The sequence below is a fragment of the Chiloscyllium punctatum genome, chromosome 6 (genome assembly GCF_047496795.1).
Source record: "Chiloscyllium punctatum isolate Juve2018m chromosome 6, sChiPun1.3, whole genome shotgun sequence".
NCBI classification, from domain to species: Eukaryota; Metazoa; Chordata; class Chondrichthyes; order Orectolobiformes; family Hemiscylliidae; genus Chiloscyllium; species Chiloscyllium punctatum.
In genome coordinates this window covers 57,597,085-57,621,764 of record NC_092744.1, presented here as the reverse complement: position 1 = coordinate 57,621,764, position 24,680 = coordinate 57,597,085, and the positions used below count along the sequence as shown (strand labels likewise).

At 38.5% G+C, this 24,680-nt stretch overlaps 1 protein-coding gene across 4 annotated transcripts; it reads right to left on the bottom strand.

Moving 5' to 3' along the window:
• Positions 1 to 1,165: 1,165 nt before the first annotated feature.
• On the bottom strand, positions 1,166 to 22,925 carry trim59 (tripartite motif containing 59). Of its 4 annotated transcripts, XM_072572716.1 has the most exons (3): positions 21,708 to 21,967; positions 14,383 to 14,536; positions 1,166 to 3,396 (listed from the first exon to the last, which is right to left on the bottom strand). In XM_072572716.1, exon 3 carries the CDS (start codon positions 3,388 to 3,390, stop codon positions 2,065 to 2,067), a length of 1,326 nt encoding a protein of 441 aa, XP_072428817.1. In that variant the 5' UTR covers positions 3,391 to 3,396; positions 14,383 to 14,536; positions 21,708 to 21,967; the 3' UTR covers positions 1,166 to 2,064. The 4 variants fall into 4 exon arrangements, with proteins under 4 accessions (XP_072428817.1, XP_072428818.1, XP_072428814.1 ...); XM_072572717.1 differs by lacking the exons at positions 14,383 to 14,536; positions 21,708 to 21,967 and adding an exon at positions 22,697 to 22,925; XM_072572713.1 differs by lacking the exons at positions 14,383 to 14,536; positions 21,708 to 21,967 and adding an exon at positions 5,313 to 14,326.
• Positions 22,926 to 24,680: the final 1,755 nt, after the last annotated feature.

Here is a 24,680-nt window from a genome sequence, read left to right as displayed (position 1 = left end):
GAGGGTCAGGAAGAAGATTGCAGGTTAGGAAGGTGGTGCTGAATTCGAGGGTTGTGACTGAGACAAGGTGGGGGGAGGGGAAATGAGGAAACTGGAGAAATCCGATTTCGTCCCTGGAGGTTGGAGGGTTCCTAGGCGGAAGATGAGGCGCTCTTCCTCTAGCCGTCGTGTTGCTATGGTCTGGCGATGAAGGAGTCCAAGGACCTGCATGTCCTTGGTGGAGTGGGAGGGGGAGTTGAAGTGTTAAGCCACAGGATGGTTGGTCCGGGTGTCCCAGAGGTGTTCTCTGAAATGTTCCGCAAGTAGGTGGCCTGTCTCTCCCATATAGAGGAGGCCACATCCACATCGGGTGCAGCGGATGCAGTAAATGATGCGTGTGGAGGTACAGGTAAATTTGTGGTGGATATGGAAGGATCCCTCGAGGCCTTGGAGGGAAGTAAGGGGGGAGGTGTGGGCGCAAGTTTTGCATTTTTGCGGTTGCAGGGGAAGGTGCCGGGAGTGGAGGTTGGGTTGGTGGGGGGGGGTGTGGACCTGACAAGGGAGTCATGGAGGGAGTGGTCTTTTTGGAACACTGATAGGGGAGAGGAGGGAAATATATCCCTGGTGGTGGGGTCCGTTTGGAACTTCCCTCCAAGGCCCCAAGGGATCCTTCCATATCTGCCACAAGTTCACCTGCACCTCCACACACATCATTTACTGCATCCACGGCACCCGATGTGGCCTCCTCTATATTGGGGAGACAGGCCGCCTACTTGCGGAACGTTTCAGAGAACACCTCTGGGACACCCAGACCAACCAACCCAACCACGCCGTGGCTCAACACTCCAACTCCCCCTCCCACTCCACCAAGGACATGCAGGTCCTTTGACTCCTCCATCACCAGACCATAGCAACATGACAGCTGGAGGAAGAGTGCCTCATCTTCTGCCTAGGAACCCTCCAACCACAAGGAATGAACTCAGATTTCTCCAGTTTCCTCATTTCCCCTCCCCCTACCTTGTCTCAGTCCCAACCCTCGAACTCAGCACCACCTTCCTAACCTGCAATCTTCTTCCTGACCTCTCCACCCCCACTCCGGCCTATCACCCTCACCTTAACCACCTCCCATCTATCGCATTTCCAACGCCCCTCCCCCAAGTCCCTCCTCCCTACCTTTTATCTTAGCCTGCTTGGCACTCTCCTCATTCCTGAAGATGGGCTCATGCCCAAAACGTCAATTCGCCTGATCCTTGGATGCTGCCTGACCTGCTGCGCTTTTCCAGCAAACACTTTCAGCTCTGATCTCCAGCATCTGCAGTCCTCATTTTCTCCTAAAAGCTCTACGTCATCCAGCTTCCTAGAAGTACTGCCCAGGAGATCCTCTTTCCATTCCAGAACATTCTTGTGTAATTTTGGAATATTAGTATTGCATAAAATATTATAAAAATAGAGGAGGGCAGGATTGCTGTCTGATTAGAATTGTACCTGAGATGGGTATAGCTGCAGCCAAAATGTGAATTTCCCAATGAAAAATGCCATGTCCTCAAACTGAGTTACCTGCACACTAACATTTCAAAGTGCCATTTCCCTGTACATTAAAGCTACTTTCCTAATTTGTTCTGATATTACAGTAAATATTCTTAATGCAGGAGATTCATTCAGTCTGGAAGGATCAGCAAACCTACCTGCATCTGGCTGTGCAAATCTAACCTGGAGGAGAGTTTAGGTTGCATAAAATAGCAATATGAAATTAGGGTAATCACTTTAAATGGAATATGGAAATTACACAAATGATGCACAGTATGATTCTGGTTTTTAGTGGGTATGGTTTTAACATGCTTATGCCACAATCTGAACTATATTAAACCTTAAGTGCCCTTTATTAATATTGTGTGTTGAAGGTGGTCAAATTTACTCTCATCAATCATTCCTCAGCTAAAACAAATGAGGATAATGCTACCTTAAAAATCATTGATTTAGAAAATATTTAAATACGTAGCATTGACTACTTGATTGTGTAAATGGCAAATTAATTCTAAACAGTCAATGAATGATTAATACAATGAGCAGTAAATCACATTTCAGTTAAGCTTGTTCATGACTTTCTGAGGGAATTAAATTCTGTAAACTGCTTGAAGCATACTGAAATACAGTACTTAATTGAAAGCCACACATTTGATAAATGCAAGGAAAAGAAACAATCAACTGGCAAAAAAAATTAACCAATGATTGTACTGAATGTTCCAATACAGCCTTTAAGGAATAAAACCCAGCACAAATGTCTGATATTAGATCACACATCTGTTTCACCTGTGGAAGATCAATAACTGTGGTATTTAACAAATTAACACAACAATCTTTCATCAAAAAACCCAATGACATAAGAGTTAGCAAGAATAGCATTGTAAAAACTGGCAATCTTTGAGATAATCCTTTGATTTGTTTAATACATAAACTAAGATCTTTATTCCAGTGGTTTTCCAAGCAATGTTTCACTTCCAGGACTGGTGCATCTTTAATATGGTCAACTGTGACTTTTGACCATTTCTCTGTCAGAAATTGTGCTGCTTGTGGTTGTATATTCAGTGGCCGAATAAAAGGAAGCTGAGTTTTCATTAAATTATTTACTCTCTGACGGTAAAGGTGAACTTTCTCAAGGAAAGCCAAAGGATCCTTTTCATCTTCTAAATATGTACTAAATGTTAGAAGGTCATGTTGTTGTTCCTTCAGTTCTTGCATTTTCTGAATTAATGGAACATACTCACTGGTAATCCTTAAATTGATCTCATCAAAAGTAACCAGAAAAGCTTGCTTTTTACTTTCCACAATTTTTTGCAGATTCTCAAAATATTGGATAACGGTTTCTTTATCTTGTTGAATGGTTTGTTCCGTTTGTGATCTCTGGTGCTCCAGTTGTTCAATGAAAATGGATACTTTAGCCCAGTGTTTTTCAGTCAGTTGTTCAACAAGTTTGCTACATGTTTCCTTTTCTTTATTATAAGCATGCTGGAGATCATCAATGGGATGGCCTTGATGATGGCCCACTGTCAAGCAATAACCACATACCAATTTACGGTCAAACAAACAAAACATGTTTAACGGTTGCCTGAAGTGCTCTGAACAGGTAGGAGTCTTTGGGTGTTCTTCTTTCTGGTATTTCTCAATAATTCCCATCAGTGAAAAGTTTATTGGTAACGAGCTTATGCCCACGGGGGGAAGTTCCACAATACTTCTACAAGTAGGACATTTCAGTGGGATTCGAAGATGTCGCCAAATGGAAAAATTTGTTGATTCATGAACAATGTTCTCCAAACAGGTTCGGCAAAAAGTGTGAGAACAAGGCAATACACGAGGGTCTTCAAAGATGGAGTAGCATACAGAACATGTCAGGTCTTCCTCAAAATGATCCATTCTTGTCTGCAAGTAAATAATTAAGCATTTTAACTACATCTCAATTGTCCTCAATAAAATATTTCAGAATTTAAATGCACAAATTTGAATGTATATAGTCAATGTAAAAATCAATACACTTTTACAGAAAGAAAATAAGGAGTAGGCACAACATTTAAGGAGCATTAGAAATGAAAGATAGCGTAAGAATAAGGATTTTAAGGTGATTTACCGAAGTTAAAGCCAAGGCTTTGATACCAATGCTAGTTGAGGGGAGGACAATGCAAGTAACAGGATTAAAACGTGTGAGAGGATAAAGTGCTTGAAGGAGGTCTCCTGGACAAAAGGATGAGGCCACGCTAAAAAAAAGGACAAATATTTTAAATATGTTGGATGACGAGAGTGATAGAAAAATGACTTGGTGCAGGTAGCTGTATTTTGGACAATTTGCAGCAATAGAAGTTAACAGATAAGAGTTCATCAAAAAAAAGATTTGAGGAATCAAGTCCAGAGATGAAAACTTTGGATACAGTACCAAGAATGGTGGGTGTAAGGTAGGGCATGGTCGAATGATGTGACTGAAGTAGGCAAAACATTATGTTCAAATTGCATCCTGACTAGAAATATTTCCACACAAATTGATAAAGTGAAGTACAACAAGAAGTAGTGAAGCCATCCTCAGAGAATGTATGCCCCTTTGGGACAAAGCCAAGGAATGCTGAAGTGAAGTAGTTCTATTTCTCCCCAGGTATACTCCAAGTCCTTTAATTAATCCTTGAGATCTGAAAATTTACACCTGTAATGCCTCAACAAAGCCATAAGTGTGTGGGTTTTCAATGCTCTCCATGGGAACCATTCTTCATTCACAGAACTTGCTTAGTGTTATAAAGTATGCATACGAAGATGCTACTTTGTATTCATCAGCTCAATGAGAAACTTTAGGTAACACCTTTCCCTGTAGAAATTTTCTCAAGCACATCCAACACTTGGACACTGATGCCATCTTCCTACTTTATTGAGTTTGTTATTTATGGATTTTTTTTACTAATACAGGAGAACTTGATAATAGATAAAAGATTCAATACCTGCTGTATGAAAATTGTTAATTAGAGCAATGTAATTCCCTTAGCTAACTTGTTGGTTGAGAGAATATATTAGTTTTACATTTTTATTTTATACATGCATACAATAGGATCCTTTAGCCGCAACTTCCTAAAGCAATTATCAGTCCCTAATTATAGTTTTGCAGATGTAAGTAAGGAAATGGTTTAAACAGATGTATTTTGAGTCAAAAAGTGAGTAAGGAAATGGAATTTGTGGTTAGAAGGTTATAGGAGTGCTGAGATTGGAGAAACCAATAGGAAACATCTTAATTAATATGTCTCGTCCAACAAGAAGGAAGCAGTGTTAAATTTTGGGAAATGAACTAAGGTGAATGGAATCTGTTACAGTAGGAGATAATTTAGCTAACCATGGCCACAATATCATTCTGTATCAAGTAATTATGCAAACAGACCAGAAAATTTTTAAAAATCATACATTACAACAAAGATGCAGTTTGACTCATTAGCTCTTTGCAAAAGCAATTCCATTAATCTCATTCTCGAGCCTATATTCTTTCTCCCCCAACATATTTATTAAATATCTTTTTGAAAGACATAATTGAATCTACTTCTACAAACCCCTCAGAATGTGCATTCCAAATCTAGCCACTAACTACTTTTTTTTAAAATCCTTCAAATCGCTTTTGATTCTTTTGCTATTCATCTTAAATCTGTGTTGACTGGTCCTTGACCAAAGGTAACAATTTTATTCTATATCTACTTTTTCAAAAAGTAATATCAAAAATAAAAATAGTGACCTGGTGAAGAGCTAGTTTTAGTGATCCTAGCATGAGTACTTTGGGGAAAGCAACAGCTAGGTGAAAAAAAAAGACTGCTCACCTTCCAGGAGAGAGCGTTCAGACATAAATGAGCCATATTCCTTTGAAGAGAATAGGTGCAGCATTAAAAAAAAACTTTATTTTCTTGAATAGCGGAGATTCAATAACCAGAGCCATAGACAGATCTCCTCTAAGTTGCATGGCTGTGTAGCTGCAAGGAAACACTACACATACCATCTCAGGTGCTGATGCATAGCTTCCCCTTGTGGAAAATGCTACCTCACTCAGACGTTGGAGATTTGCACAGCGGCTGGAAAAATTAGAAGGAATGTTGCTTATTTGGGTTAAAAATACTGGCAAACAATTTAGAATTTTTTTTTTACTCAATACCTACATCAATCCACCTGAATTAGAAATGTAAAAGTTAATTCTGTAAATCTTTTTAAAAGGGAATTGAACTGATACTGGAGAGAAAGGAAATTCTGGATTAAGTGAAACGTGAGGCTAAGCACTATTGCTGCAAGATCTATCATGGGTATAACAGGTCAAACGTCTTTGCACTACAGGGTAGGATCAGTAAATTGGAAGACATCAAGATTCTAAGAAGCAGACTAGTAATCAGACTGTGGCTGATAGATCCATGTGGTTAAAAAAACAACTGACTACAAGAAGAGAAATTTGTGAAAAGGTAGTTGGGGCATATTTACGTAACTTGATTGGCATTGATACTAGAATGTTAATTCAGCAAAAGGAAGCATTACTTATGAACACACAAAATAGGAACAGGAGCAAACCATTCAGCCCTCAAGCTTGCTCTGACATTCAATCTGATCTGTTTGTGTTTTGAATTCCACACTCCTATCTAACCTGATAGTATCTGAATCACATGCCTAACAAGAATCTAGCCACCTTTGCCTTGAAAATAGTTAATAGACCCCACGTTCACCACCTCTGAAGCAGACAGCTCCATACTCTCAACCCTCTGAAAAAAATTTTCATCGGTCCAAAAAAAGTGAACCCAAAATTTTCGAACAGGGTCCTCTATTTTTGGATGCACACCTGCAAGAAAAGTTATTCTATGTCCACCATGTTAAGATTGTTCAGGATTTATTCACTCAAGTCATCCCTTACTCTATTAAAATTTCACTGGAAGCAAGCTCAGCCTTTGTAATCTTTCCTCAGAAGACAACCTACTCATTCCACTTATCAATTTATAAAATCACCTCTGAACAACCTCCAATTCATTTGCATTCTTCTTTAAATAAGGAGACCAAAACCACACACTCATTTGAGATATGGTCTCACCAATGCCATGTACAACTGAAGGATAATTTCCTTACTTTTATGTTCAATATCCCTCATAATAAAGAATAGCATCCCACTGGCCTCTTGATTGTGCTGTACCTGCGTACTAAAATATTTTTGTGACTCATACTCTAGAAACCTAAATCCTTCTGTGCCCCAGAATACCACAAGTGTTCCTCATTTAAGTAATGTTCTGCTTCTTCATTCTTCCTGCCAAAATGAACAACTTCACATTTTCCCACATTATACCCATCTGTCAGATTTTTGTTCACTCAACCTCTTTGTATCCACCTCCATCTCCTTGCATATTTTTCACAATGTACTTTCTTACCTGTCTTGGGTGTTGTCAGCAGATTTATCTACCATACCTTGGCTTCCCTCTTCCCACTTCCAAGTCTTTGATGAAAATTGTAAAAGGTTGAGGTCCCAGCACAGATACTCTGCCTTCTGCCAACCAGCCAAACTTCTAACCATGCTCATATGTTAACCATTACAACATGAGTTTCTGTTATCTGCCCTATCATTAAATGTCTTCAAAAATCCTGAAAGGTCTACAGGTTTTCTTTTATTCACAACTTATCCCCTCAAAAGAACTCCAATAAACTGCTTAAACATGATTTCGCTTTGTTGAGTTCATAGTGCCTCTTCCTGTTTGTTTTGAGGTTTTTCTAAGTGCACAGCTATAATCTCTTTAATGCTCGATTCTCTAACACTATCCTCACAACAGCAACCAAACTAACTGTAGTTCCTATTTTCTGCCTCATTCCCTTTTAAAATAGGAGGGGTTATGTAACTATGTTTCAATCCAATGGAACTTTTCTGGAATTAAGCAAATTTTGGAACATTAATAATACATGTACTACCTCATTAGCAACCTCTACTAAGACTCAAGGAAGAAGTGCCATTTAGACCTAGAGACTTGTGAGCCTGAGGTTCCATCAATGTGTTCAGTAAGCTTTCATTAAGATTATAATTTCACTAAATTCCTCTTTCCCTTCTACCTTCTGATTCACAGCCATTACTAGAATGTGTTTGTATCTCTTATAATGAAGGCAGAAGCAATTACGCTAATTTAATCTGCTATTTCCTTTTTACTTACTATTAATTTCCCATTCCGTCTAGAAGACCAAAATTTTCTTGATTCCTCTGGATTAACATTTCCATCATTTTCTGCCACTCTTAATATTCTGACAACTCACTGACCTATCACTCATCTTTGCACACTTATATGATTTTTTCCTTAGGTTTGATGCTTTCCCTAACTTCTTCAGTTAACCATGGATGGTAGGTCTTTAATCAAGACTTTTTCTTTGTTACAGGCAGTTCCTGGGTTGTGAATAGTGTCCATTCATGAGTCTATTCAAGAGTCAAGTTGTATGCAAGCCAGAACACAACTCAGGAGAACATAAAAATAGTCATTAATGAGTACAGAAAACATTCATATGTTGGGTCTTTAAAATTACATCCCTGTATGGAATTGCTTTTGTAAATATGACTTGGACCTCATGTGGCAGGAATATTAATTCTGAATATTATGGAAAAAATACGTAAACTATTTACTATTTCTACTGAGCTATCCCCTAGCCTATTATCCAAATTCTCTTTGTTATTCATTATTTAAATTATATCCCTTGTTCATGTGATAAAAGTCTGGAACACACAGGGACATGGGATGTTGTTGCTGCAGCAGGATGTAAAGTGTCATAAATGGTGATGAGAAAAGTCAAACATCGACAGGGAGTGGCAATGAATATCTCACAGAAAGACAAAAAAAACTTGCCAGGTGTGCCAAGGTGGCAGATGGAACTGAATCCAGATAGTTGCATTTTGTAAGGACAAACTAGAAAGAGAATAGACAATAAATTTTAGGATTTGAAGAATCTCACCTGACTGGTTAGGCGGATGCTGTTTGGAACACAGGAGGAGGAGCATTTAATTGAGGTATATAACAGTAAAACAAGGAAACAAGCCAAGCCTCTTCATGAAATGATGAGAAATGAACAAAATATTTAAAATGTATACATATGCCCAATTTGAAAAATAATAAAGATCTCTTCCAAGCATATTAAATTACACCGCTTTGATCAAGTAGCCACTAAATTCTGAAAAAGAATTGTTCAGATTGCCCAAATGCTTATTTTTAACTGTTCTTTTAATAATTCTCCCCTTTTCCACCTCTCAACAAACTACAAGATGTGCTTTGACTCCTTAAGCACTGCAACTCTCAGCAAAAGGCAGAAAGCAGGCTTTTCGTAAGTTTAAACTAAAAGGAAGAATACAATGTGACAGTTGCATTCCTCTGCAGCCTCGTACTGTAGAAGATCATTATAGAAATTTGTGATACCCATCGAGTAGAAAGTTCACATTATCCAAACAGAAACCATAATTTGTCAATCGCATTGTAGCCAATTTGAGTTAATGAAAGATGCTTTATACCAGAATGACCTGTATATGTTCACTTCTCAATACTTGAAATGTAATTGTAATTGCAATTGCACTCATTCATTCTGATAAGGCAAAGAGGTAGACACACTTAGTTGTTTAAAAGGACTAAAACCACTTGATTTTTAAGACAGAAGTTTGAAACACTGCAAGCCTGATGTTTTCTGTCATGTTTCAAGAAAGACCAGGAGGCCAAAGTGTTCAACAACAGCAGGGTCTGTATTAAGAAGGCATTCACTCTGTAGTAAGCAAGGTTAGACTAAACTGTTCCTGTCCAAATTGGCCAATGGTAACGTCATGATGGCACGTGTTTGGATTCTTAAAAGTGACAGTCCACCATAATACCAAATACACAACATCCCTCACCCTTTACATCAGTGGTTCCTGCAATGAAAACAGTCACAATATTTACAATCATACTGTAAATATCATTACAATCATACAGTCAGTGGAAAAGACATTGGTCTTTTGGATGTTGGAATCAAAGGACTTTGATTCCTGCATGGCCATTGGTGCATCTCGGACATCTGTTTATTTTTCTAACTGGCTTTAACTTCTAGTATTTTAGGAATATCATCTGTTGTCTTTTTCTGAGATGATTCAGTGTTCAAAGGTTCACACAATGTATTCTTTACTAGGGTACTGGCTTGCTCAAATGCTCCAGTTACTGTTCTGTTCTCAGGTATATCCAGATCCCTATTTGGAACTGTTATTTGTAGATCATTTCTAATGTACCTTTCAACATTTCTGCTGTGTTCTCTTCATTTGCAGTAGAAAATGTCTATATAAGCACTGTTTGTAGTCAACTCATTTGTCAAAGATAATCTAGAAAGCCCATCAGTATACCCACGTGAATTGGATTACTGATATATAATTGTATAAGTGTGAGCTGATAGAAACAATGGCCATCTCTGCATATGGCTCGCTGCTAGAGTAGTATCCCTGTATGAGACCCAAATATTGTGATTAATAGTCTGCATACTGTCAATGGGGTTAATTCCTGGTTTTACGGGTATTGGTGGAATCATCTAATGCCAAAACTGATTCTGAGAACTTCTTTCCTACCTATGCATCGTTCATTTCTACATTGTTAAACGATCTTGGCGCAAAAGCTATTGGTTAATATGTGAGAAACAATTGCATTCATTTCTTGGGGTGATGCATTGCATGCCAGTTGCAACAGTAACTTTGGATCAAAATTGGTCAAGACTTTTGACTTTAATAAAGCATCTTTGGTTTGTGTAAAGGCTGTTTCACATTGACCTTCCCATTTCCAATTCTTGTTTTGGGCTTATAGATTTTGGAACAGCTTGAGAATGATTTCAAGATTCAGGACAAACCTGCCATAGAAATTTAGCAAGCTCAAAAATAATCATAGTTGGTTTACATTTTTAGGCGCTGGTGCCCCAGTTGTGGCTTTACTTTTGAAGGTGACATGTAATTCCAGTGCGATGGCCCAAATATTCAATGAAAGATTTAAAAATCCACATTCTTAGGCAGTAATCTTCAAATGTCTGTAACACCTAAATTACAGAGGGTGTTTTTTCTTGTTTCTTCCCGTGACTAAAGTATTATTTCGGTAATACAGGACTTCTTTCAACCCACTTAAAACTGACCCATGGTAGAGTGGAATAATGCAAGTGCAGATGTAATTCTAAAAGGAAGTCTATTGTATTTGAATAGTCTTTTATGTTTACAGTTGTCAAGTATTTCTGTGACTCAGATGTCAGTTCATCTGGAGATAGGCTTGACCAAGGTCAGAAACAAAAGCAGAAGATGCTGGAAAAACTTAGCAGGTCTGTCAGCATCTGTGAAGAGAAATCAAAGTTAATGTTTCAGGACCAGTCACCTTCCTCAGACTCAGGTCATTTTTACTGAAAAGCTGACCTCCACCTAATCCAGCAAATAGGTCATCAATTAAAAGCAAAGGTTTCTGCTCAGCCCCGCAATATTGGATCAATAGTCACCTTAAAATCATTGAGATATTTATCTATCAGTCTTTCTTCATCATTGCTACAATAGTTGCCCAATCATTCATATTTACGGACTCCTATCTTGACCAGCCTCTCGAATTCTACCTCAGCCTTTCATCTGTTTACATAAGGCACTGATCTAGCCTTGCAACATTTTGTTTCATTCTCATCCTTAACTTTCAATTTGACAGAGATCTCTTCCAAGTTTCCTACATCCCCATTGAAAACAATGGCATGTTTCTTTAGAATCTGTGATAAGTCAGTCTCAGATTCTAACAAGTGACTTACTTCATCCCAGTTGAATTTGATTTTCCTCTAGCCACATTTCCCAAGCTGGGAAAGTTTCTTTGGTAATATGCAAGGACAAATCTTCAGATTGAAGTCGTAATAAAACCTTTATATTGATATATCCCCTTAAAAGCACCACATCACCTGCGTATCTTCTTAGTCGAATCTTTGAGGGTTGCAGTGCAACATGATTTAGCTGGTTCTGATACACACTTTGAGATTTCAAAGAAACCCCCACTCCAGCATCCACCTACATTCTTAGAAGTTTGCCATTCAAAAAGTAGCAAACCAGTATCGGGTACCACTATCAGCAACAGCCAGTCTGCTTAATAACAGCGCCTCTTCGGGTCCAGAGTCTGGGCTTTTCTCATGCCATTCGTGTACACAGTAGATTTTCTTCTCATTCTTCGTTTTTTGTACTTTTGCTGTACTTCCTCAAACACACTAGTTCAATGTGCCCTCTCTTACCCACAGTTGCAGCATACAGCTTCTTTGTACCAGCAATCTGCTGCTGCATGACCTGTTCTCTCTACACCAACAGCAGTTTTAAATTGGTGTGGGTGCTCATCTCTCGGCTGCCATTATGTGAACTCTCACACACAACATTTTCTTCTTGGGTAACTGAAGAAAATGGAGGTTGAACATTTCTGGTGATGAATACACAATTGCTTATTCACTCACCGACTTTTAGATGATGGAAGCTGTTAACTCCACAGGGTGGGGAAATGTGTTACTTTTTATTTTCTTGGGAACATTTTAATATTCAAGCAGGGTATTTTGGGAGCTCCGTCTATGTTTGCAGGCTTGACCTGTCCCTTTGACTCTATCTTGTTTCAACGTAAATTGTCTACTTTCCATGCTATGTTTTATAGATTAAAGTTTGTTCTTGTACTACCCATTATTGTTCAAACAGTGCCATAAGATGTTTTGCATCCACCTGTCAACACAAGTGGCCTTGATTTAACATTTCATCTGATGAGTAGTCAGTTTGATATCAGCAGGAAACTGTTTGGGTGTTAGAATAATTTGACAATAGTCACTGGGGTTTGGCTGGATCAATGGCATCTAGGGACTTAAAAATGTGATGAAGAGCCCTGTATGATTCATGGGTTGTCTTTTGTGGAAAACTGTGGAATTCTTATTAGTTAGTGACATCACTCTAACTTTTGCTTGTTTACCCACTGGATGGCAATAGCCAGAGTTGTAAAGGCTTCCACTAATCTATTTCAGATTTTTTGAGTTTTTTCTCAAGGTCCAGCAGTTAATTTGTCACCTCTTCAAACTCCTGCTGATATTATATACGCATCTACTTCCAAACAGATAGGCCTAGTAAACATTTGATTGGATCTGCAGAGATTGTTGGTTAGTAATATTCAAGACAGCAAATAACGATACTTTGGCTCTGTCTATTCCTTCCCTAATGAAGAGCACGAAGAATCATCACAGAGATGTAGAGCTTGTTCAATGCTCAAATCTTCAACATTTCTGTATGTAACAGGAGGAACTGTGCACCAGAAGAGATGCCTCTGCTTTATCACTGTAGAATCCACATTCCCCATAATAATGTAATCATGTGACTCTCATCACATTTATTAAACATTAGTAGCAAAATAACTATATTCATCCACTGTAGGAAAGTGTAAGGGACTGATTCAGAGTTCTGCGAAGACCAAGACTATAAGGATAAAAGAACAAAGTAAGTAAAGCATCTTTTAAAGAGTAACTAAGCATACTGACTGCAATCTGACTTTTATCATCAAGTTTTCATCCCAAAAATTAAAAACAGCTTTAGACCTAATTATAAAGTAGGTGCTATACTTGCTACCCCTGTGATGCCATGATACGTTTTAAGTGTTTGCACATGGACTGTTTTTCAAAAGTTGGCTGTGTCAGTGCATACATCTTGACTTTCTTGTTGAGTCAGCAAATTTGTTCATGCTGCCAATCCACAGGTCTTTTCTTAAGCAGGGCATACAAAATGGTGCCTTGAAATAGTCTCATTCTGCTCTTTAATCCAGCTAATTATTTTTCGCGAAAAGATTACTTTCCCAAGAGAAACAGGTTGGTAGAGAATGTTAAACAATACAGCCACCAAATTCAGCTTCACCAGACTGGCAGTTGTGTGTGAAATGGATCAATCCTCACCCCTTCCTCCTAGAACAACTATAGGGTTCACTGTGCACTCACTTTTCAACTCACCAGTCTCTGTATTCAAAGGATCATCCTCTACCATTTCCACCATCTCCAGTAGGATGCTATCACCAAACACACCTTCCCCTGCCCTCCACTATCAGCATTCCACAATGTCTGTACCCTCCTTAACACCATGATCCATTCCTGTATCATTGCTAACACTTCCTAGTCCCCTGTGCAATCACAGGTGTACTTGACCGTTCACTTCCTCTTTCCTCTCTGGCTTCAAACACACTTTCTAGGTGAAGTAACATTTTACATGTTTTTCTTTCAAATTAATCTACTGCACTCACTGTTCACAATGTGGTCACCATTACACTGGCGAGACCAAGCCCAGACTAGGTGACTGCTTTGCAGAAGAACCCCTTATCCCTACGAATGACCCTGATGTTCCAGGTGCTTGTCATTTCAATAAACCACAGCACTCCCATGCAAACATTTCCAACATGGGCCTACTAATGAAGCACAACACACACATTTGTTGCTTCTTGACTTTGGTCACAAGCAGTGTGGACCTTTCTTCTGTTTACACTTTAAATTTACACCCTTTTTACTTTTCTACCTTCCCTTCACCACCATTGGGCTTTGTTCTTGGCTTCAAAGACCCTTACAGTCAATTACACTTGCTCCTCCTCCTTCTCCTCCCCACCCCCCTCTGTCTGCAGCAAAAATAAAACAATTTTCCAACTCCTTTCAGTTCCGAAGATGAGTCATAATAGTCTCAAAACATTAAAGTTCTTTCTCTGTCCACAGAGTGAGTAACTGTGTGTGTGTGTCTGTGTTGGAAGGTGAACAGCAAGAGGAACTCTATTCTACCTAATCTGGGAAACCTTCACACTCAGTGCAAATGCCTGAAATGGAATCCATTCACCAGCACTAACAATTGGTAATTTTCTATTTTAAAAAGAAACATGGGCAGTACTGGCCTACCTTTTCTCTGCAGTAGTCAGTGGCCCAGAAAATTGGTGAGCCAGTATTTATTTTTCATTCACCTCTTGTATGTTTGCCCAGGATCATTTCATGAGCCTGTCAGTCTGCAGATGTCTGGAAACTGGCTTCTGCATCCACCACAGACCGGTGGCATCTGTGATCAGGAAAACAACAGAAGCACCTTCAATTAGCCTAAAGAACCCTAACAGAGATGTGCAGACTGCGGAACAATAAATAAATGACAGGAAAGATTAACTACTACTCATTGTACAGGAGGCAAAATAAAAGGTGGTGAATAGATACCAATAAAGGATGGCAACAAAGAATTAACAACAAAATACTTGGTCAATATACACAACATACTTGTGAGGGAATATAATGACAATTGTTTAAAATTACTTTTTCATTTGCAGTTAAGTTATTCTGTGGTAATTTTCACATTTTGGTGTTAGAATCTCATTTACTCATGGAACCACTAGTCAAAGATTTCACCAATTTTTGGAGTGAGAACACAGGAAATAGGAGCAGATCACACAACTCACAGAGCCTGACCTGATGCTGTTCAATGTGATCATGACTGATCTTGAGTTTCCCCTTCACTTCCCACCTGCTCCCTATATTCCGAGGGACCAAATAATCTGTCTATCCTAACCTTAATTATGTTCAATGATGGAGGATGATCATGTTTGCTGAGATTGTCATGATCCCAACTCATGTTACTCCTGGACAAATCAGATCCCTGAACAAAATCTGGCTCAATAGATATTAGTTTGTGTTTTGTTCTAATCTAATCTCTGAAACGTAAGAACACCAGGCTGCAGATTTTGTTTTTAAAAAAAGACCAAGGTTTATTATAGAAGGGAAACAAAAATAAAACAAACCAGGCTAAATAAATTACAGTTTGAAAGATCTCAAAACATACCACAAAACAAAATAGCACCTACTCTCCAATACCATCACTTTATTGTTAATCAAAATCCATATTAATTTTCCTTCTATGTCCAATCTGTAGGCTTGACTTAATTGCATTTCTCTCAGTTTTTGTCCAATGAGTTATCAAGCCCTGTACTCAAATCTTCACATAACTGAGATTTTAGGCTTTCTCAGTTTTGAATAAGCAATGCAGATTTCTAACTGAACACTCCTGGTCTGAAAGTTTTCACAAAGTATATTCTTTCATGGAGATAACTTATTTCCATAACTGTTCTGAGCAATGTCTTTTTTTCTAAGTGAGACTACAGTTGCTTTCGACTCTAACCAGGTCACCTTTCAAATGACCAAAAGCTTTGAAATCTCCGGATTTAAAATTTTTAGTATTTTAAACTCAAAACTAAGCTAACATTTTTCACCGTGTCCTCTCCCTTGCCATGACCCCCCACAATACATACAAATTTTCACTCACATTAGTGAAAATAGACCTACAACCTACGCGACTGGTTTAAATTTCAAACTCTTAAAAAATATATATAAATGACATCCATCATAATACACAAATAAATTTCAGCAGAATCATAAGACATAGATAGAAGCAGGCCATTTAGCATGCTTGAATCTGCTCCACCATTCAATAGCATCGTGGCTAATCTGATAATCCTCAACGTCACTTTGCTGCCTTTTCTCCACAAATCTTGAATCCTTTTCTGATTAAAAATCTGACTGTCTCAACCTTGAATATACTTAATGATCCAGTCCGAACACCTCCCTTTGGTAAAGAATTCCACAGATTTACAACTCTCAAAATAAGAAATTTCTCATCTTGACAGTAAAAAAACATAATTTGTTTTTCTTAGCTTATTGTTCAGACTTTCTTAACAAGAAATTTCAGTATTTTCCAATGACATGAGACCAGCTAGCCTGTAGTTCCTGGTTTGTATCACCTTCATTTCTTAAAAGGCAATGATTAGATTAGATTCCCTACAGCGTATAAACACGCTCTTCGACCCAACAAGTCCACATCGACCCTCTGAAGAGAAACCCACCCCCCTATATTTACCCATGACTAATACACCTAACATTAAGGGCAATTTAGCGTGGCCAATTCACCGAACCTGCACATCTTTGGACTGTGGGAGGAAACCGTAGCACCCTGAGGAAACCCACACAGACACAGGGAGAATGTGCAAACTCCACACAGACAGTTGCTCAAGGTGGGAATTGAACCCGGGTTCCTGGCACTGTGAGGCAGCAGTGCTAACCACTGAGTCACTGTGCAGCTCAAAATGCTATGTTGCCAGCTTCCAATCTGATGGGACTATTCCCAAATCTTAGAAATTTTGAAAAGCCGCAGCTAATCTATCCACTACCTCTACTACTATGTCTATTAGAATCCAAGGATGTAAGCCATCAAGACCATGGGATGTCAGATTTAATTCCTCAAGTATCTCAAGTAATTTCTCTCTGATATTAATTATCTTAATTCCCACTCTCTCTTTTTAATCCCGAGGTTACCCCCAATTTCTGATATACACCTTGTGTCTTCTGTTGTGAAAACACAAAATATTTATTCCATATCACTGCCCTTTCCTCATTCCAGAATATAATTTCTCTTTTCTCTGCTTGAAAGGAGCCATTGCTGTAGCCACACCCAGTGCAGTCTGTAGCTGATTGATAACAGCTGCATATCTTGCTATTCCACTTCACATGGTAAAGGTCAATCACCAGCTGTGGGTTTATAATCATGTACAGGCTGGATAAGGGCAGATGATTTCCTCCCATGAAGGATTTAGGTGAACATGATAGTTTTTTTAAAGCATAATCTAATAGTTTCTGATCATCATTAATGACACCAACATTTTATTCCAAATTTATTAATTAATCAAATTTAAATTCTCTAGCTGTTGTTTGACTTAATCTCTGGAGCAACAATCCAGGTCTCCATTTTAAATAGCAAAGAATATTTTTAAAATCAAAGTGCATTCTGTTTTTCTTTTCTTCTCTCTTTATGTCCAGAAGTGCTCTTACATGTAACTGAATTTTTTTTTCTTCATCACCCAATCCCCAGGGTTCACTGTTTTAGATCAGTGCCCAATTACAGGGCAGATTTCAGGTCTGGTGATACACAAATTTCAGCTGAAAATTGATAGACAAACAAAACTTCTCAACATCCAGTGTAATTTCTGACAGTTTGCATCCCAGTCATTCATTGTACCCAAAGCAGAATTGTTCCTGAAAGGGACATTATAGGAGTGCATGTACTTCAGCAAACCAAATTGCTTGGAAACCATTGCTCGATGTCCATCAGGTGTAGACCAATCAGTTCTAAAACTGTTGCATTTTCTGTGATTATTTCAGATTTTCTAGTTATGCAATACTGTATATTTTATGCATGTGTGTAAAGCTTTTTTTCATAGGATCAGCTAAATTCTTCTGAAAAACGTTACCATACAATGACATTAATTACTGTAAGGCCTGTTTAGATTTAGATTTTAAATATCACTTAAAATGTGTCTTTGTCACAATAAGTTCAATAGGCTAAATCAGTATGAGCTTACATAAAATTGCTGTCACAAAACATATCTCTCTCAATTACTGACCTTCGCTACATATGGAATAAATGCTGAATTTTAGCTTTTTCAGGTCAACTATTTTTTAATCTAGAAAGTTAAAAACATAAATAATAGGCAGTTAATGGGAATTATACTGTTACAGGTAAATCATATGTAGGATAAACTAATAAAGGCATAACAAAGAAACTGTTGCCCAACAAATATTTTGTAACATATGCAGGATTACAAAACAAATCATCCCATGGGTTCTGAGAGCACATCTGGCATGTGAGGTCACAGCAACAAATTCTTGTCATGCTCCTAGTGTTTTACACATCACAACAAAACATGGCAATGTTTCTTTCCTTGACTCAACAGCCACAGTACCAACAAAGCACAGATTTGTGATCAAATATATCACTTGTTTGGTCTACATTGCCGTCAATTACTGAACCTCCAAGAGAATTTCCAGCAATATAGTTTTAGTTGCAATTGCTAAAAAGCAAATTGTTGACGAAAGCAATAACTGGTAAGTGATTCACAAATTCGAGTACCATTTTCTCAGTCATTAATTTTGAAAGTGCAATACATGTCATTTTAGAAAAAAAACATCAACCTCCATTTTTAACAAGTGTGTGGCTCAACAAGACTATTAGAATCTAGCTATTCATTTTACCAAGTAAGAATAGGTTTACGGGACTGAGTTTGAGAAATTGAAGTTAACACCTGCTTCATATAGAAACAATAAAGACAAATAAATATCTTCCTTTTTCTTGAGGGACCATTTATATTATCCAGTATTGCCTGCCTGGAGATGAAACTACAAATATAATTAAGTGCTAATCTGTTTCATATTCTAACATACCAAATTTTGGGTAAACAGCAGAAGCACTCAGGTGTCCCCTTCAAGATTACATGACAGCACTGAAAAGTAGTGGAAAGTTATCATGGTGTAAGGCTATAGAGTTTGGAAATAAGGGAAATAAAACATCCAAATTTTGATCAGAAATATATATGTTTGATGCATTTGATCTGTTCTCAAAACAACAGCTTTTTATCAATGACCGAAGAACAGGAGAAACCTACAAATGTTGACAGTTTTAAATCTGATACATGAAGAAATGGAGTCACTCAAGTAAATGTATTAAGCTTTGCTTCATCTATTGATAATTTTGCATTACAATGCCATTTCACATCAAAATATGTCATGGCATCATTTTGTTTGTGGTCACTAAGTATATTTCCTTGACTTTTTTATTATTTCCCTCGCTGGGGGCATTGCTGCTACATCAGTGATTATTGTGCATCCCTAATTACCCTCAACAAGGTGGTGGTAGTGACTTTGATCTGCTGCGACCTGTGTGATGTCCATTCACCAGATGATTTTCCTCATGAAAAGTGACAAGCCCATGTTGATAACATGAAAATAATTCTTTAAAAACAGTATTTCTTTTGTTTCTTGTTTTAGTTTATGAGGAGTTATTTAAAATAGTGAATTGATTTGCTTTCATTTCAACATTCCCTTTGTGTGAAGATCACTGTACTGTGAAAAGGAAAAAAAAAGCCAAAGAACACGTGACTAATGCAGTTTATGGTCTGAGGTATCTGGCAGATATAAAGAAAGAATTGTTTTGAGGACAGAACTTCAGAAATTGTTTGGTTGGAGTAGAAAACACCAGAAACTGGGTCCACTACTTTTCATCATTTATATAGAATGATTTGGATGTGAGCATAAGAGGTATAGTTAGTAAATTTGCAGATGACACCAAAATTGGAGGTGTAGTGGACAGCGAAAAAGGTTACCTCAGAGTACAACGAGATCTTGATCAGATGGGTCAATGGGCTGAGAAGTGGCAGCTGGAGTTCAATTTAGATAAATATGAGGTGCTGCATTTTGGGAAAGCAGGACTTATATACTTAATGGTAAGGTCCTAGGAAGTGTTGCTGTTAAAAATAAGAGACCTTAGAGTGCAGGTTCACAGCTCCTTGAAAGTAGAGTCGCACGTAGATAGGATAATGAAGAGGTGTTTGGTATGCTTTCCTTTATTGGTAAGAGTATTGAGTACAGGAGTTGGGAGGTCATGTTGCGGCTGTACAGGATGTTGGTTAGGTCACTTTTGGAATATTGCGTGCAATTCTGGTTTCCATCCTATTGGAAAGATGCTGTGAAACTTGAAAAGGTTCAGAAAAGATTTACAAGGATGCTGCCAGGTTTGGAGGATTTGAGCTTTAGGGAGAGGTTGAATATGCTAGGGCTGTTTTCCCTGGAGTGTCGGAAGCTGAGGGGTGACCTCATAGAGGTTTACAAAATTATGAGGGCCATGGATAGGATAAATAGACAAAGTCTTTTCTCTGGGCTCGGGGAGTCCAGAACTACAGGGCATATGTTTAGGGTGAGAGGGGAAAGATATAAAAGGGACCTAAGGGGCAACTTTTTCACGCAGAGGGTGGTACATGTATGGAATGAGCTGCCAGAGGAAGTGGTGGAGGCTGGTACAATTGCAACATTTTAAGAGGCATTTGGATGGGTATATGAATAGGAAGGGTTTGGAGGGATATGGGCCGGGTGCTGGCAGGTGGGACTAGATTAGGTTGGGATATCTGGTCAGCATGGACGAGTTGGACCGAAGGGTCTGTTTCTGTACTGTACATCTCTATGACTCTGTAACTGAAGCCAAGGACGAGCGACTTAACAAATAATCCAGGTCTTTTTCAATATATAATTTCAGTTGCATCACAATGTAAACTTTTGCCATAAATTCTGTTTTGCGATCTTAAATACCACAACCACATGATGAAGGAGCAGTGCTCTGAAAGCTTGTGCTTCCAAATAAACCTGCTGGACTGTAACCTGGTGTTGTGTGATTCTTTTTTAAACTTTGTACACCCCAGTCCAACACTGGCACCTCCAAATCATACAGAAAACAGCTTTACACAATGGACTCTCATATATCCTAACCAGGCATTACAATAACTGATCTTTTTAAGCTGATTACACACACAACTGTTCATTTTATTCATGGTTTGATGAAGTGGATAAATTATGTAATGTATTATTAAATAAATAAAAATACCACAATGGAAAGTGTTCAGGCGTCAATGTCATTGTTTACCCCAAATCTCCCTATCACATCGAGCAACACAATGAAGTACTAACTTGGTTATATACAGTTCACTCATTTTAGGCAAGAATGAACGATTTCGAGGTAAAACTAACAAATGCAGACAGTGATCTTTTAACATCTTACGCTAAATATTGTACCCACAAGTGTTTATATACAACATTTACTGTAGGGGTCATGAGTTGCATACGTTATTCTTTAAAACAATGACACTGAAACAGGCAGCAGATCAATAGCCTTCACGCCACTTTTAGTATTTGTTTTCAGAATGGATGGGTTTGACGTGAAATTGGGCCATTCATTTTCGGTTTCTAAGTTTCGATCACAAATTGGGATTCCACGAACAAGGAAAGACACTCGATCCACTTTCAGTAAATTATATATGTATATATTATATATAGTATATATATTTCTTAATCTCAATTTCACCTAAAAGGAGCCACAGTCAGTCTGCTTTGTTATTTATCTGAGTTCACGTTGTTTCGGTTCATTTCCCCCCCCAGCGGTCATTACAAGTGACTGTTTCTCCATGATGCACACTCCCCGGATTCACAGTGAATTAGGAGGCGCATTCGAACTGCGAGGTCTCTGTTCTAAATGTGGTTTGATAAGGGCCTAACAGTGAAACGGCTGCTTTCTAGATTCGGGGCTCTCGCTGCTGTTTTGCTGCCAGCCCTTCCTCTATAGGAAAACAAGGGACTATAGAGAGACCACTCACCTGGCGAAAATGAACACGCGGCACGACCAAGGCACGGCTGTCCAAGGTTTCAGCTTCTAAGCCTCGCTAACCCTGACAGTCTTCCAGCTCAGTCTTCACAACGCGCATGTCTGCAAATTCCCTTCTTCAAAAAACAGCGAATAGCTGAAGGAGCTGCTCCAATTTGAATCTTTCAAAATTGCATTAAACCATCAAACAGTCTTCAGTAAATTCGGGCGGACTGCACGGGCACACCCAACATCACAGCCCGTTAAATAAAAAGGTTATGGCGATCTCATTCCTTTCGGGAATAGTTTAACCCCTTAAAGTGAAGCAGATCCTTAATGTGCAACACCATACAGAGTTACAAAATTTCTGTTTTTGTTTCAGATTTCCAGCATCCGCAGTTCTTTTTTTTTGACAATTCGGTGTTGCCTTTTTCTTTATTTTAATAGACAGCGAGTCTATTAAATGGGCGACTGAAACTGTTAGGTCAGTTTATTTCCAAACCAAATCATAACATTTTCTGACCTTTGCCCAAATACTCAGGACATTGAAATTACAATACAGGTTGGTGACTTGGATGCAGGATGTCAAATGTACTATCGCTAAATTTGCGGATGACACAGAAACGGGGTGGGATGGCAACAACAACGGATGAAACGCGGTTTCTATAGACGGACATAGACAGAGTGAGTAGGCAGATTGTATGTAATATGGGAAAATGTGGGAAAATGTGGGGTTATGCACGTTGGCAAGAAGAAGATGGAAGCTAAATTTATCTGCAGCACAGATGGATGGGGATGGAATCCTACTGCAAGACACTAACCTACCCCCCCAAATATCACGAAAAATACAAGTCCAAGTCCAGCAGGTAATAGGAAAGACGTGAAATATTGGCTTTTATTTCAAAGTATAAGAGTAAGGGGATTTTGCTAAAACTACACAAGGCACTGATCATATCTTTGTGAACAGTTTTGGCCTCCTTATCTAAGGAAAGTTACACTTACCTTGGAGATAGTTCACAGAAGGTTCACGCGGCTGATGCTGGGTGTAGAGGGATTTCCTTATGAGGTGATGTTGAGCTTCCACCCTTGGGGCTTAGTAGAATGAGAGGAGACTGTTTCAAAACATGTAAGATTCTTAGGGGACTTGATAGGGTAGATGTAGAGAGGTTCTGGATTATTGGTGCTGGAAAAGCACAGCAGTTCAGGCAGCATCTGAGGAGCAGTAAAATCGACGTTTCGGGCAAAAGCCTTTTTACCCAGATGTAGAGAGGTTGTTTCCCCTTGTAGGACCAAAGGGCATAATCTCAGAGTAAGGAGTCATAGGATGATTTTTTGTTCCTCTGGGAGGGAATTGAATCTAATTCTTCACCACAGTCTAGAATTCCAAAACCCTACTTGAATTGTGTCATTAAGTGTTTTCAAGATTAAGATCGACAGATTTCTAATAATTAAGGAAATCAAAGGTTTGTTGGGAAAAGGCAGGAAGGCACAGCTGGGGATCAGCCATGATCCCATTGAATGGCAGAGTGGACATGATGGGCCAAATGAATTAGAATGCCTATGGTGTGGAAACAGGCCCTTCGGCCCAACAAGTCCACACCGACCCTCCAAAGAGTAACCCACCCAGAGCCATTCCCCTACATTTACCCCAGACTACCACATCTAACCTACACATCCCTGAACACGATGGACAGTTTAGCATGGCCAGTTCACCTAACCTACACATCTTTGGATTGTGGGAGCAAAACCAGAGCATCTGGAAGAAACCACACAGACACAAACAGAACGTGCAAACTCCATACAGTCACCCAAGGCTAGAATCGAACCAGGTCCCTGGTGCTTTGAGGCAGCAGTACTAACCACTGAGCTATTGTGCCAACCCCAAAATGCAAACTTAAAACTGCTGGAAATCACAGTGCATCAAGCAGCATCCTTAGAGAGAGAGCAAGCTAACGTTTCGCATCTAGATGACCCTTCGTCGGAGCCAAATGGCCTACTTTTTCCCATATCTGAAGATCTTATCATTTTGTGATGGTACGCCTTTAGAATGAGAGAGAAAATAGTGTGGGTTACAAAAGGTGTGTTGGTCAAGAAGTATGAAATGACATATGTGAGCAGTAAACCTTACCTCCATTGTATTAAAAAAAACATTTCCAGCATTTTCTGTTTTGACTTCAGTTTTCCAGCATCTGCAGTATTTTATATTTAAATATTATGTTTGTGCAATATTGTGCTTGCTGCTGCACTCTGATGGTAATTCATGTTTCCCATGTGTTTAGTTTTGATCATAATCAAAGGTATATCTCCCAATGGAACCTGAGCTTTAAAATGTTAGAATGGGTTTTGTAGCCAATTGAAGGAGAGTCAGAGTGGACTTGAAATTTAACTGTTTCTCTTTTCACTGGTACTGTCACACCTGGTGAGGTTCTCCAGCACTTCCTAGTTTAATATCATACAGATTACAGCTCTCTAACATGCAGGAGCTTGAAGGTTGGTGCATTTCTTTTTTAAAAAAATTTTTAATAATATATTTTTATTGAGAAAAAATAGATTTTTTTAATATTACAAAAAGTACAAAACAATGCAATTCAAAACAATTCAAAAATAAACCCAATTTTAAAAAATCCCCAACCCACCCTCCTGTACAAATGTATAAACATATATAGAAAAATATAAAATTTTAAAAAACCTAAACTAGCTATTTAACTAACTAAATAAATAACCAACAACAAACAAATAAATAGTAATAACTCAGCCCAGCAAAACAAAACACTCATACATTCACAGCTCCTCCTCCCTGGATATTGGACTCATGAAACACAGTCGTTACGGCTATATAAAAGTCCTTGTTAGTGTGGCAGATAAATCTGTGTCCAGGTATTCCAAAAAGGATTGTCATGTTTGTAAAAATTCTCAGTTTTGTGGTGTACCATATTTGTGAGAAAATCCAGGGGAATATGCTCCATAACAATCTTCCGCCAACCCA

Coding starts and splice junctions, on each gene's coding strand:
- trim59 (XM_072572713.1), bottom strand. CDS start 5,348: ATGGCTCATTTATGTCTGAACGCTCTCTCCTGGAAG. Junction 3,397..5,312: donor TGAACGCTCTCTCCTGGAAG/GTGAGCAGTCTT, acceptor ATTTACTTGCAG/ACAAGAATGGATCATTTTGA.